The following is a 14,613-nucleotide window of genomic DNA, read 5'->3' on the forward strand; positions in this document are numbered from 1 at the left end:
TCATTCACGAAAGTTCATGACAACGTTCATGGCTACCAAAGCGAAGTCTTGAGTCTACTCGTTTTGAGTCTGTAGTCGGCGGGTTAATTAAATAAAGACTATAAAGAGCGAATTAGTCGCCACTCGTCGACAAGCTCTATCATTCGACAACGCCCAAGCGACAGTGGCTTATCTCTTGGACAACTGCTAATTCCAAAATGCGTGTACAGCAGAGGAAAGTGACGATTAGGACTACGTGGACGGATAAATCCGTTCAGCTTCTTCTTCATGAGTTCATCGTCCCTTCAAGCTACCGCAGTCTGAAAAAAGTACCTCGTATCCTAAATGTTTAACTGGTTAATCCAGCGAGTCGAATGCCATGTAAGGGACGAAGCAGATCTTGCACGAGTCATTGCCTAATTATCGTCTCGTTCTGCATGACGTCTACAGCAGTGTGCTGAAAGAATATCTCAACCTATCCCTAGCTGCACAAGCGTTCTTAGCTAAGCTAGTTGGCTCATAATCTTGAAACAGCTCGTATGGCAAAGAGAACGAAACGACACAGGGACAAACCGCTTACAGAGGTGCGGGGAACCACGGTGGGGCAACGCGTCTTATTCTGTGTATCCTTTCGTTGTCTCGCCGTTGGAGCTCTTTCGTTATAATCGCTCCAAATGTGCAACTTCGCACTGCGTATGGCTTCTCTTTGTGAGGTGGCAAACCGTATTCGAAGTTGGGGTGGTGAGAGGAGCTTCGGCGTTTGTGTTCTCTTTATGCATGTGCGGATATTCGAAACTTTTGTGTACCAAATCGAATATTGTCATATTTTTTTTTCAAAATTCACTATGCTTCAGAAAGCATGAAGACTTTTCGAGCATATTCTTAATGATTTAAATCACCGATTGCGCGTAAAAAAAAGCCCAAATTTACAGTGGGAGATGAATAAGGTCACGTGTGGTCATACTTGGTACAAAGCATGAGATACTACTTGTTAGACCCACATTTTGTTTTCACGAATTAGAACGCTATTTTACACACTCCGTAAAGAGCCGCGTGTATTAAATCAAACTGCTTACTTGTCAATAATTTTGAATTTGTGATTTTGAGAAGCATAAAGGTCTGCATAACGAAAAAAAGTGTTATGGTTAACACTGCGTGTACTAAGATGTGAATATTGTTTTTGAAAATACTCCGAAAATATTGTCTCTTATTGCTTTTTACTGAGAATATTTAGATGTATGCTGTTTCTGGATTGAAAGTACAATAGGCAGAATAACTCTACTTAAATTATGTCCACCCACTTATAGATAAGCTTAGCAGCAGTGACAGAAACAGTTGAGAAAATAAGCAGGGGTACACATTAGCGAGAACGATGCAAAAAGTAGTTAGATAAATTTGAAAATTTTTCTAACACTGCTCGATATTCCACTGGATTCTCTTCTGGAACTCTTTCACTCCTCGTCGGGTAAACCGCGTAAACGTCTTTTCGCAGACAGACATTTTTTTTTCTTAAGTAGTTTGAGACATGTGAGAGATGCATGCGTGTCTCTGCAAGCGTCCGCGAATCATGTGCATGTGCGATTTAGTATATAGACTCTAAAACACTTTCTAATCCTTCCGTGTGAAGTGCCAACTGCTCGCTTCATTTATGAGCGTTATAAAACGGCAATTGTACATTTTTTTTTGCTGTACGCGCTTAAAATAATCTGCTCGAACAATATCAGTAAAAGACCACGTTTTCAGTGGGCAGATCCGCTTTAGTGTTGACTTGAAAAACGTGATTATCAGTAAAAAAAAGTGAGGTAGAAGAAATATCGTAGCATCGATCCAAGTACTCACAGTCATGTTATAAGTCATGTTATACAAATTTATCGTAATTTTTATCGTAAAACCAGAAACTATTTTTCTTCTGATTGTGGCACTTCTTTTTCTGGTTTCTCTCTTCTCTTGTAGGACGAAAAGAATCAGCTAATTATTACAAATATCTGGTTAACATTGGTAAGTTATTTTGTTTGATTATTCAAATACATCGCGCAGGCTGAATGATTCTAAAAAAAGAAAGCAGCATGACTATATTGACAAATAGTGCCAGCCTGCAATAAATCCTATTTGAGCCATTCTTCAAAAGCTTTAGAGGATAAAGGACGTTGGAGGATGAATGACCTGCGCTGATAAGGACGAACACCAGCCCACTTGGACTTATTTTAAAGCTACGTTGATTCCGAACGACCTCGATAACGCGCTTAAAGGGGTGCACGAAGAATTGTCGTCTAATCACTCTGGTCACACTCGTGCAGCGTCTGACCAAGCGTTCACTGAACGTGTTCACGGTTTCGAATCTCTGTCTGTTCTTATTTACGAAACGAGCAGTTTTCCTAACCCAAAACGCTAAATAGCAGCTTCTGAGAGGGTGATTTCTTTCAACGGAATTTATCCTCTAGTCAGGTTCTGTGCTTTCTTGTGTGTGATTCGTGCGTAAAATTTGTGCGCGTCTGGAAGAGTGGCGCGATGTGTTTCACCCGCTGACTGCGTGCAAACACGATGAAAATTAGTCAACCCGGCCCTCTATCTACCATGTCTACCATACCATGTCTACCAAGTCTACCATGCCACAGTGCGAAAGCGGCTTCGATATAAGGGGATTATCTGACAGAGTGGTCCAATTTTGAGGCTCTGTCACCGTGGACCAGTTTGCATCGGGTCGAGTTGCAACTTCCCGCGGTCATTAGATAGAATCCGCTCTGTGCACCATGGAGTTCGAACATGCACCAAATGTCCTCGTTCGCAACAACGTTGCGTTAGAGCTGCGACACGTTTGCATGTGGCCTCGTCCTTACGTTGTTATGCTGGTAGCTCTTCACATTTCTTTACCGTTGTTATTACCACATGTCATGCTGTCGTGAGCACTAGTGCCCCTATAGTCGTTCATGCATGAAAACCCACGTTCCCTCTATTTGTGCTTTAACACTATCCATTCGGGAGCTCGCTCGGCCAGTAATGCACGACTTTGGACACCAGGTGTGCCTTTGCGGTGGAGAAACCTCGTCGCTCACGAAGTTTTGGAACGGGTGAAAAGTGTGTGACCCTCGTACACTAAGCTTCCAATTACTGTCATGTTAACGCCCAAAAGGAAAAAAAAAGAGCCTTAACGGGTTTTGTACTAATGCATCCGAATGTGTTTCACGGAGGCTTTCATTAAGTTTAACGAGGATCACAGCAAAACAATGGCACAAGAAAGAACAAGAATGTCAGATGAGCGCTAAATTCGAGCATCAACAAGTTTACGCCCAAATTTCAGCACGTTATAAGTCCATATATCAGCATCTTGCAAATCCTTGTGAACTTCCTGCTGATTATCAAAGAAAACTAGTGGAGAACCCCTTTTAGCGCTTACGAATCAGCAGAGGGATATTTCGAATAGGGGCCCGAAAGAAATAGCGTCAAGGCCAATGCGAATGCGCAAAACCCAAACCGCGTTTGGGTTTTGGGTTGGGGACGCCATTTCTCGAGTTTAGCGGGAGTCCCAAAGCATGCCCTAAATGCTTTGCGTCAGACAAACGTGACGGCACCCACTGAAGGGACGGTTCTTGGCCAAGACTAGGGCGACATGAAATACGGGAAGTGTCCAAACTGCCGCAGACTCTATTTGAAAACCCAGCGCTCCTGCTTGACCCAAAGCGTCCCTACGCAAAGGCATTTTCGTACCCCAATTCTAAAACTCCCTAGTATCCCGATTCGTGAAAGTGTAAGTTGGTCTGAAGTTCTCAGCTTTTCCGAGACAAAATAGGCTTTTCGTAAAAACTTGTAATGCCTATCTCTACGCGCACTGCCAGATAAGTTCTGGAACTAATAATTGTCATTTTTTTGTTATGCATTGGTTGATACGATCAACGTGCTAGCGAACGAGGCAATACACTACAAAACGCCTTGTATGGTCACGTTAGCGACGCCTTCTTCGCTCCTGGCTGCCGGGCGCACAGGCACACTTGGGATTAGTTCCTTCACACCTTCTTCCAAGCATGCTCTGATTGGCTGCTGTAGCAAATGCGCAGCTGCGTTCTCCTATAACATTGCAACAGGCTGCATTTTATCGCTCTTTCGCAATTATGAGTTCACTTAGTCCTTTCTTCTCCAGTGCCCAAGATATTAGAGAATTTCGCACGGTTTCAGATGTTCCGGAAGTGTGTGACTGTTGCGAAGTAAGCCTATAAGCTTAGGGCACCGTTTCTTTCTTCATTGCCTACTTTGAAGTTACAGGCGTGAAGTAATGCTAAGATAACGCATAGCATTTAAACAATTTTAGAGAAATGAGCTTGTTTACGGATTCTGCGTCGATTGTAGAGCAACAAATAGTCGGCAAAAGATGTACCTGTACCATGCTAGGCAACCTGGTCTTGTGTTCTTTTTTTTTTGTCTATTTGTAAAACTTTAGGCTATGCCCTAAATAGAGCATCAGGTTTCGCAACTACTCAAACATCTTTCCTAACTTTCTTCCAAACATCACTTAAAAAAAAGATCCGCTGATGCGGCTGTTATCTGCCGTTTCCTATAGATCTGACGCCGCAGGGCAATATAGTACTTATAGTTGTCGTGCTCTGTCTTTCTGGCATTCTAGACTAAGACAGATTTTTCCACAAAGAATGCACCGTGTTCTTGTCTTCGTTCATACTATAGTATACGCTAGTACGTGTCAGAACGGTTGTGTGGGCGACATGCAGTCGGAGCTGCTGCGTGTGATAGCGGTCCTATTCGAAGGCCTCGAAAAGTTTCGTTCCTGCTTCTCTCTTCTCATTTTTCTCTTTTTTTATTTTTTCCGCACCCTTGAGCTATCGCATTCGTAAGTGCTCCAAAAGAAAGTTCGAACTATTTGTTGTCGAAGCTTTGCGGGCACGAAAGGCTCATCCTCTCAGAACAAATTGAACGACGTTCCAATCGTCGTTAAAACGTGTCCTTTGATCAAGTGCGCTTAACGTAGCCTCATTTACAGCTACGATTCAATGGCACTGACACGCTTATTTTGCGTAATTATTGCACATTTGTTTATGTGCGGTAATGCTGTATAATCACCAGCCGCTTGATCAAAGGGCCGAAACTAAACGAAACCTAATCGAGCTAACCAAAAAAAAAAAGTCTCTTTTTATTTCTTTTACATAAAGTGCGACTGTACGCATTTCTAAATAGAAGTTTTTTTTTTTTCATTGGTCGTTCAAACAATCGACTCAAATGACACGCAGTTGACAGTCTCGCTATTCCTGGCTATAGTTGGGATAAGTCAATTATCGGTAAACGCGGGAACTTAGCCACCTAACCTGCTTGCATATGTCAGACATACAGAATCGACTGCTTCTAACACGAACACGTGTCGGCACGCCAGCATTCGAAACTCTTTTCCCCTCCCTACTGAGATATTTCATTATACAGTCTCACGATACGATTTCGGTACAACTTTCAAACCATCATTGGACAAGTATTTCAGCATCGTGAAAAGTCACGCATTGTTTTACAAAATAAAGCTTGGAAAACCTGCAATTTTTCACACTTCATTCCGAAATTTTTCACTACGGACTTGCTAGCTGGCTCTGCCATTTTAGGGAAAATGAAAGAAGCACCGGACACGCTGCGTTTAGTTCTCACAGGTATCATCACTTGCGGTTCGGAGTAGTTCGAAACACTGATTCTGTGTCCTAGTAAGTCGTGTGGCAAGACAGATGTCGAAGGCGTTACTGCTCGACTATTCCTGCTATGACGTTGCTACAAACGGGCATGGTTTTCCAAATGCGCCACTGGAACATAAACACGGACAAACACAGACATACACACGGTGACAGCTGTGGCTGGCCGTCTTGTGACCCTCCACGTGCAAGATCCCAAAAAGCTTGTTTCGGTGTGATGTGTCCGAAAGAAAAAAAAAAAAGCTTGCAATGTGTCTGTGCTTCGCCGCATGGCTCCCACCCAACTCTCCCCCTTTTGACGGACTCATTAGCGCTTCCGATTCATGGTGGACGTTGTCGAAGGCCAAATCGTTGTTCATGATGTATGATTCGCTAGCATATACTGGTCAGACAACAGTCGCAAGCTTGTATTTTAACTTAACCGAGACATCATGTTGTCTCTGTCGTGGCGATTTTTTACTTAAATTTGCACTCTGTTGTACGCTTTGCTCCACACCCTATAATCTTCGACTTACGCTGAGCTGCCCTTTGGCCAATTAATTGCTCGCCGAAAAAAAAAAACACCTGCAGCATTACCCACTGACTTGAGTTCCCATACGAAAGCCACATACGAATGACTCAAAGATATAAACCTGATGCCCTTCTTTATGTAGCTCTCGCTTAACATGTTTGACTAGGGTGAGTCAAGCCCCGATGTGGGCAGGCCTATTCGGTTTGATTAATAACAACGCCGGCATGCAGAATTGACACTTACTAATAGATAACTGTTAACACTTTGCATCCACAGGCGTATGAATGCGTGTGTATGCTATTATCATTTAATGCTAGCATAGAATAAATCACCATAAATCACCCGTGATATGTACCCCGCCAAGTTAAAAGAAATACTGTGCACCTCACCACGCAATGTTAGGTCATCACCTACGTCAGCTCAAGTGAGTTGTCGTTTCGAACATAGAATGTTATGATCAGGGGCTCTTAGCCGTGGACTTCATCGGTGGCACTTGAGCATTTGTCACCAATAACGGATGTTTTCTGGGACGTAACTTCATGGTCAGACCATCACCTGCATGCCTTTCGGTAAGTTTCGTTTGGGAACACTGCATGGAGGCAATTCATTGGACCAGATACATGAGTGAATTCAAATGCTATCGTTAGACGGGGCTACATGAATTGCGTCGCGCTCGGCAAGAATGTGTTACGTGCACATGAATATTTCAAACACGCCAAATGGATCAGAAACGGATCAGAATCGCCTCTTATCATGGTTGAAGGGCATTATTAGAAGAATTGGTACATGTGTTGGATTCTCGCGCAACGTTAACTTGTTTACACATAGGCTCAGTTTTTGGCGAATTCTTGCGCTGCCGGGGATCGGATGCGTAAATTGGTTTATTTTCTCTGGAGACGTAAATTAACTGGCGGTTAAAATAAGCCCTAAGAATTCTATATGGCAGTTTTGTCACGTGGAAAGAAGCAGCTTTGGCCATATGGACAAATAAGGTCAGTCGGAAGAACATAATTTTTCTAGTTGGCAGAGAGGTACATAGAAAGAGAGAGAAAGAGAGGCATTATTTAATGAACGTGGCAGATGGGCTCTGCCTCTAAGTGTTTAATGAATGCTGAATCCAATTTTCTAAGGTGGAACAAGCATATACACGAAATTAGTTTATATTTATTTAATCACGTTACCGGCGCCGTCATATATACTCGAGTACAGAGCGAGTGTTGCCGCATTTAAACACATGCCATGGCTCCATACTCCACTTTATCTTGCTCAGCTTGTGCCCTGGCTAAGAGCATTAAGCATCCACATCCAAGTGGAACTCTTGTGACCCATGCCTTAATACTCCTGTCACATGACCTACTAAAACTCTTTTGAGCAAGCATAGTTCTTCCAAAAAATGTTTTGCCAGTTCAAATATCCTTCCATAGTCACTTTCTTTCCTTTCCTTCCTATTCCCGTCCCCCTCCTCTAGCTTAGAGCAGCAAATCAGAAGCCGCCTTCTCTGTCAATCACTATTGCGAGTACACTTTTTTTCTGTAGGCATTATTTGGTTCCAAGTCAGCGGATGTTACTTCATGGTGGTCACTTCAGTGAGGAGCCGCTTTGATTACGTTACGTAATCTAAGTGTGTTGCGCAAACCCCTTTCACTGTCCACGAAATTTCCGGCGAAAATAAGCCTCCGTTTCCAGCTCATAACGCCTGTCCTTGCTTTAAATTTATTTCTTTCCGGGTCATGTAATTTTTAACATTATTCTATCTCAGCACCTTCTTTTATTTCTAACCCCACTTCCGTTTACGTGCAAGGTAGGAAGCAAGCCACTTGCATCTCGTTAGTTACGCTGCCTTTTCTTGTCCGTTCTCTCTCTTTCTCTCTTTTTCTCTGTTTGCATTTGTCGCTATACAGTGGGTGACCGGTGCATGCTATATGCTAGTTGTTCTGGAGCTCCGATTATGCCTTCAAAACGAGCCATCGTTCTTTGTGTTTATACGTGAGCATCACATCCTGTGTTAGTTGAAAAAAGGCTGTTTTATGAACCAATAGCCATGTCGATCCCATCGCCACTCCACCTGCAGGGAAGCACAAACTGACTCAAGGGGGGGGGGGGGGCGCACTATAGGGGAGCAATGCTTGTACACATGACCAGCGTTGGAAGCAACTCGGCTGGACAGTGGGCGCTCGAGGGAGGTGTTCCTTGAGGACGGTCGAGAGGACACGGCAGGCCGCTCGTGCTATACGATATAGGCCGTCCAGTGTTTGCCGTCGCTTGCCGCTCGAGGGCAGATGAACTTCGCTCCTCCGCTTATATTATCGCCCCGTACTGGGCGCGCTGAGCAATCAGCGTAATCGAGCTTTTTCGCGTTCCGTTCGTTCTCAAACGGAAATGTGTTTTCCGCCTGCCAAGAGCCCGTTGATCCGTCGCATAATATACCGGTCCCGCTACGCTTTTCTTGATTTTTTATTTCTTTCGCAGAAGAGCTCTTGTAACGGTGAGGAGTTCACAGCCGCAATCTTTGTGGCATAGTAACTGCAATGCGCTTGAACGGATGAGAACAAAGCACAAGAAAAAAAAATACAACACGAGTGTTCTTGCTCTGTTGTTGCCTTTGTCCTTATCCGTTGAAGCGCGCTTTGCAGTTATCGTGTCACTCCAAGAAGAGCGAACATCAGCTATGTAGCGTAACGGCGTCGGGAGCTTGTCATCCACCCTATTCGAATATTTGCCCTCGGTCATTCCTTTCGTAGTGATGACACTTTATATTTAGCGTGGGTGGTGCGACTTCGCGGAGCGTGCTTCGATGCCAAGACTGGTAATTGTAGCTCGGAGGTGCCGGGAACTGTTCTTGTCGTGTGCCGTGTGGAAAGAGTGAAATTGGGGGAAACGGGAATCTCCCCCCACCGGTCACCGTAAAGGTCATCGCACAGCGATCGCGAAAGTTGACAATGCGCCAATTTTCACTTGACCGCGTTTAGGATGGTGGCACGTTGTTTTTTGAGGTAGCTGTTGTTTGTTGGTATCTTTTATGAGCTTGTAGGAAAACTGCAAATGGAAACTGCAAGTAATCGGATGAGAGGGCACTGTGCCGGTTCGGATGCCAGAGTAATTTCCCGCGACTCGGCGATGCTTATTTATTAAGTGAGTGAAGTGAATAGCGACCGTCGCTTCGAGGCATGCGAGACAACGCCGTAGCCGCCAGCATGCATAAGCATGCAAAATTGCTTTCAGGAACGCATTGACGTACGAGAGGTTATAGATTATTTGGTACAGAACGGTTTCAGTAACGATGTATTTTGCTAACGTTTCTGTTTGTGCACAAAAATAGCGGGATTGGCTTTTCTACAGAGAAGTTGCTGCTCTCACGCGAAACTGGCGAATCACGCGAAACTGGCGAAATCGATCCCGAATGTCGGTTTGTGGTATGGTGAGTATAAAAATACCGTGCCTTGGTTGTTGGCACGTAGCATTTATAGAAAAAAAAATGTAGCCACGCGATTCTCTCATTGCGCGCAGTAACGGGATGAGATTATGAGATCACCTAGTAGACGTCTTGCAGATTAAAAAAAAAAAAAACTGCGTGCCGACCATCACGGTATGGTATTACCATATACTTACGGCACTGGTAAAACGCCTTATACCACTCGTATTCAGTGAAGTGCACCAATGAAGTCCACCAATGAAGTCCACTGTCCCAAATATTATGGGCGTGTGTCTCGAGAAGCTTGTGGAAATGTTCATAAGAGCTGTTAAGATACTCTTGAAATTGTTTTGACGTACAACTGCGTGTCACCGCTTGCCTCGTCTAAGTGGCATGAAATACGTCAGAAGATATAACAAGGTGATGAGCCAATCGCAATCTACATGAACGTGCGATTCGGCAATATGGCGGAATCGCTGAATTTGACAATGTCCACAATGATAGCTCGAAGCGTTATGATTGCCCAGAAAAAGGGGAAAGGGGGCGGTGTTGCTTGCTTTTTCTTCCACCCGCGCTGTCCGGCTGTATCCCGCATGTTTCCCGCTTGAACGCTTTCGCATCGAAGCTGTTGCATATGGCTGGCGCAAACTGCATTCAACCAGGTGGCACCCAGCGACCACTGCTGAAGTGATTGCTATACATTGGCCGCGTGAAAGCCCCCAGCGTGTAGTTTCACCGGTTGTACGTTAAGAAGTAATTGTTATCATTGTACGTGGTACTTTGAACATTGGTTATAGGAGGTCTTCTGGCGGGACGGTTCAGTATCGGCGGCTTCTTTACAACAGAGATATTGAACTGTGCAACTGCCCTTTAAAGTGTAACTGGTGAATTCATGAGGCAGCAGTTCTACCCTAATAAAGGTTAAAACGTATATTGAAGGCGTTCTGAAATTGATTTTGAAATTTGCCGGCTTTTCTCAAGATTGAAGGTATATAACAGTTGAATATCGCGGGTACTTTCCTACGAAGTAGAAATCTGGAGGCTTAAGTAGAGGCTTCAGCATAAATTGAGCAAGAACAGCGAACCATAAAAAGGAAACTGATATAGGCGTAACTTTACGAGATGGGAAGAGTAGAGAGTGGGTCAGGAAATGAACGGGTGTTAGGGACTTCTTAGTTGAAACAAAGAAGAAGAAATTGGCATGAAACAGACTAGATTCCTGTAACAGACAAAAGCAAGAGTGGGAGACCGAAGTTTAGGTGGACAGATGCACAGCAAGCACAGGACCGGGTTGATTTCCGGAACATTCTAGAAGCCTTTTCCCCGGCAGTGGGCTCATTCAGGTTGATGATGATGATGATGATGATGATGATGATGATGATGATGATGATGATTATGATGATGATGATGATGATGACGACGACGACGACGACGACGACGACGACGACGACAACCACCGCGAGGAAGACGCCTGCTCAAGGAAAACAGAGACAAGAAGCAAAAATTGAAAACAGGAACTAAGGAAAAAATGACGCTATAAGAAACGCAACATTGGTGACCAACGAAATTAAATATTAGGCATAACTTCGCAACGTGTTGAACATGGCCAGAATACCTTATGTAAATGTTTTGCAGCTGTAAATGATCGCAAGCCGCGGCTCCTCGCAGTCATCCTGTCTCATGTGCCACGAGTAACAGCACCATGAGAGAGTCATATCCTGCAACATCTCGAAGCAACAATGCAATTTCAGTTTAGAATCAATCATCCGTACGCTGTTTTGCCACGTGCCACGAGAATTGATGTACTCAAGTTTTCTTTTTTTGCCTCGTACGATTGTTGACTGGAACAAGCTCAGTTTCAGTGTATTTGATGCTTGTGAGTCAGCTGAAGCCTTTCAGTCACGTCTAGAAGAGATTACTACATAGCGCTGTATAGTTTGCTTTCTCACCCCTGTAACAGCCCGCGAGGCCTAACAGTATTGTAAATAAATAAAATAAAGAGAAACATAATAGCAATGTTGATAGAAATTAAGTTCAATCTCGACAAGGCGTCGCGATTCCTTGATTAGCGGAAAAGGCAGCGCACTCTGAAATAGGTATACAGCCTTGTTATTTCTAGCCTTCAAGTGCTTAAACAAGGAGTGCCACTGGAGCTGACGTTTCGACACGCGGACTTGTTCAGAGCTCCCGTTTCAGTTCACTGTCTTAGAGAAGGCAAGTCATGTTGTCGAAACATTCATTTCCATATTCACTCCTGCCCCGTTTAGCCAATGATGTCGTTCCTTACGCTTTACGAAAATCTGCTGCTGAGTTATCTTATGCCCGAATGACCGGTTCGTTTTTATTTGATGAATCGCACATAAAGTAACGCTACTTTTATGCATGCATGTATGTGTTCCTGAAAGAATCGAAAGCCATGAAAACGTGCGTTCAGTTGAAGGTTTGGCCTCGAACCGATAATTTAGCCGCGTTCGCGCACATGCATAATCTGACCCACCGCACCAATCTGACGCATTCTCTCCTGAACTTCCAGGTCAGGTTATCCACAGGCAGTCATGAACACCGGAAGAAAATTCACGCTAAAAAAAAACTAAACCAAAACAACCACCCGATGAGTAAATTCGATCCAAGTAAAATGGCGAAACTTCTTGCCGGAACTGGGGAAACACCGGTGCCAGCCGAGCCTTGCGCAGTGTGATAGTGCCGTCTATGAATGCAGCAGCGAGACATCAACACTCTTAAGCACCTAATTTCACTCTGAAACCGCGGTACGCGAAAAAAAAACTTTTCAGGCCGGTAAAAAAGCAGTCCGTGGGGTAAGATAACGATGCCCGCTCCTGCATGGGCCTTCTTTTTTTTTTACCTTCAATGGCAGCCGCAAGCTGCGCCTATACACATATTTCGTTCTTTTTTTCCTTTGTTTATTGAATTTTTGAATCAGGCTGCCGGATTTCACCGAGTATAAGAGGTAAAAAGCGTGAAATAGAGTAAAAGAAATGTGCTGCGGAAGTCTTAACAGGAACCTGTCAGCGAACATCGCAGCTCTTTTTAATCTTTTATTAAGAGAACAGGAAAGTTGGTCTTGCGACTCTTGCTTCTTGAAAACAATAAAAAAGAAAGATTGGAAATCTTCTTGATTGCTGCCGCAGTGTTTCTAGCTTTTTTTTTTAATTTTTGCGCCTGTAGGAATCACGTTCATGATGAATAACGTTTTCATCTACTTCTATAACTATCTTATTTTTCAACTTGTTCAAGCATTTACTGGATGGGAGCATCAAGTGTATACTCGTTGGCGCATGGAAAACCGCGGAAATAAGCTGTCAACGTTTAATGAGCACTGATTGCGCGCATACCTTGCGGAAAGTAAAAAAGAAAAGTAACAAGTACAAGAAACTTGGTGTCTATGGGTGGAATGCGCGTTAGTGTGTCGCTGTGTGCGAGGCCCGTCTCAGTCATGTTTATCTCTCTCTTTTTTTTTTTTACTCTGATTACGAGTGCACCCGAAAGCCCATTTCTTGGAAAAACTTCGTCTCCACATCTCCCCTCTCTGAGCACGTAGCTCTGATCCGGCGTGGCCGTTGCAATTTCGGCCTCGTGTTTCGCGGTACTGGCCGCAGATCTCACTTCCGGATGATATCTGTGACGAGGTAGCTTCCTTCCTGTCTTCCTTCCCGGAAGTTCCATCCGGTATATAGCCTTTGCGCGGAATGGTTTCTTGTATGAGAAAGAAACCGGCGTCTCACTATCAGAGCCGACGTCGCACTATCAGAACGTGGGAAGGATTGAGATGTTTGCGTCACGTAAATGACATCTCCGCAAAAGAATGCTGTAATGTAGCTTTTTTTCCCGCTCTAAAGCAAAGTTTAGAATTGCCTTGGAAAGTACCTCGCTGTCCATTGTCGGATATGACTTGGAAGAACCACGTTCGCATCGCACATATTAATCTTGTGTGGGCAGAATTTCGGCAGAATATTGATGTTTGAATAGGTGAACAATGCTTGAGCACGTGCTGTCGTAGAAGCGAATTTTCGCTAAAGAACTTATGTCGCCTTGGAATCCGCTAGGTGGCGTGAGGCGGTGAGGACGTGCTCACATCACTCTCCGCTTTATGAAACGCTTTCAGGCGAAAATTTCATTCAAGTCTACTTGAAGAGTGCGTCATCTTTTCCGTGAAGTTGCGAGGACTTGAAGGACACCAAAATCTGGGACCTGGACCAGCTTCACGAGAAATTATCAACGTTTGAAGATACGACGTGCACGAACGCAGCTTACCGTATCACCGGCTTCGGTCGGCGGCGCCGGGACGCTAAACCGGGCGCGGTGCGGCGACGGGTGCGTCGACTGGCTCAACACTATTCGACCGACTTTCTCCGACATTTTCTGACCGAGTTGGAAGTCAATGGTGAGTGCCATTTAACCTCCTTTTCGGACTATGCGTCTTGCGCAGAGGAAAACGGAGGTCGGCCCATTCCCCTGTTTCTACTGAGCATGCATGCATAAGGACGCCTAGAAATTCTTCGTCTACATGGACGTTGACGAAAACCCTCCCGGCGCATCGCTGGTGTCGGAGAATCAACCGAGCGACGCGAACAGCGTCTCGTCAAATGAGGAACCAAGTAACGACGCGCGAGCGCCCAGCGCCGCGTCTCTCGATAACAAGAACGATGACGACGCGGGTCTGGCTCTTACTTGGACGGAGGACGGCTGGCACACCGTCCTTTCACGCAGAAGAAAAAAGAACCTTAAAAAAAGCCAGAAAGAACCCGAAAAGGGACTAGAGAAGAAAAACGAAAAGTCAGCAGGCCATCCGCTTGCCGACGCAGCACGGGACAGCCAAGTCAAGCGCGATTTCCAGCGCAGAAAACGCCGAGGACCGACGCCCCTTCCAAAGGAAGACATAAAGGTTATCCTGAGACCGCACAAGGGCCTCACAGTGAAAAATCTATTTGGATCCGAGCTCTCTGTGGCAGTGATAGAGGCCTGCCGGAACAGCTTTGGAGGAGAAAGTTTTTTGCTGCGGGTCCACCCCGGATCGAACA

The 14,613-nt window shown here is 44.8% G+C and overlaps 1 protein-coding gene across 2 annotated transcripts in view; it reads left to right on the plus strand.

Annotated features, from left to right (window-relative positions):
• The window catches only part of LOC119181506 (nicotinic acetylcholine receptor alpha6), a 342,354-nt gene that overhangs the window by 255,734 nt on the left and 72,007 nt on the right, over window positions 1-14,613 (plus strand). For both annotated transcript variants that reach the window (XM_075888955.1, XM_037432764.2), the window contains exon 3: window positions 1,933-1,977. In XM_075888955.1, the coding sequence (XP_075745070.1) occupies window positions 1,933-1,977 (45 nt within the window). The remainder of the gene's footprint in view (window positions 1-1,932; window positions 1,978-14,613) is intronic.

This window comes from Rhipicephalus microplus, chromosome 3 (assembly GCF_043290135.1).
Source record: "Rhipicephalus microplus isolate Deutch F79 chromosome 3, USDA_Rmic, whole genome shotgun sequence".
Taxonomy (NCBI): Eukaryota; Metazoa; Arthropoda; class Arachnida; order Ixodida; family Ixodidae; genus Rhipicephalus; species Rhipicephalus microplus.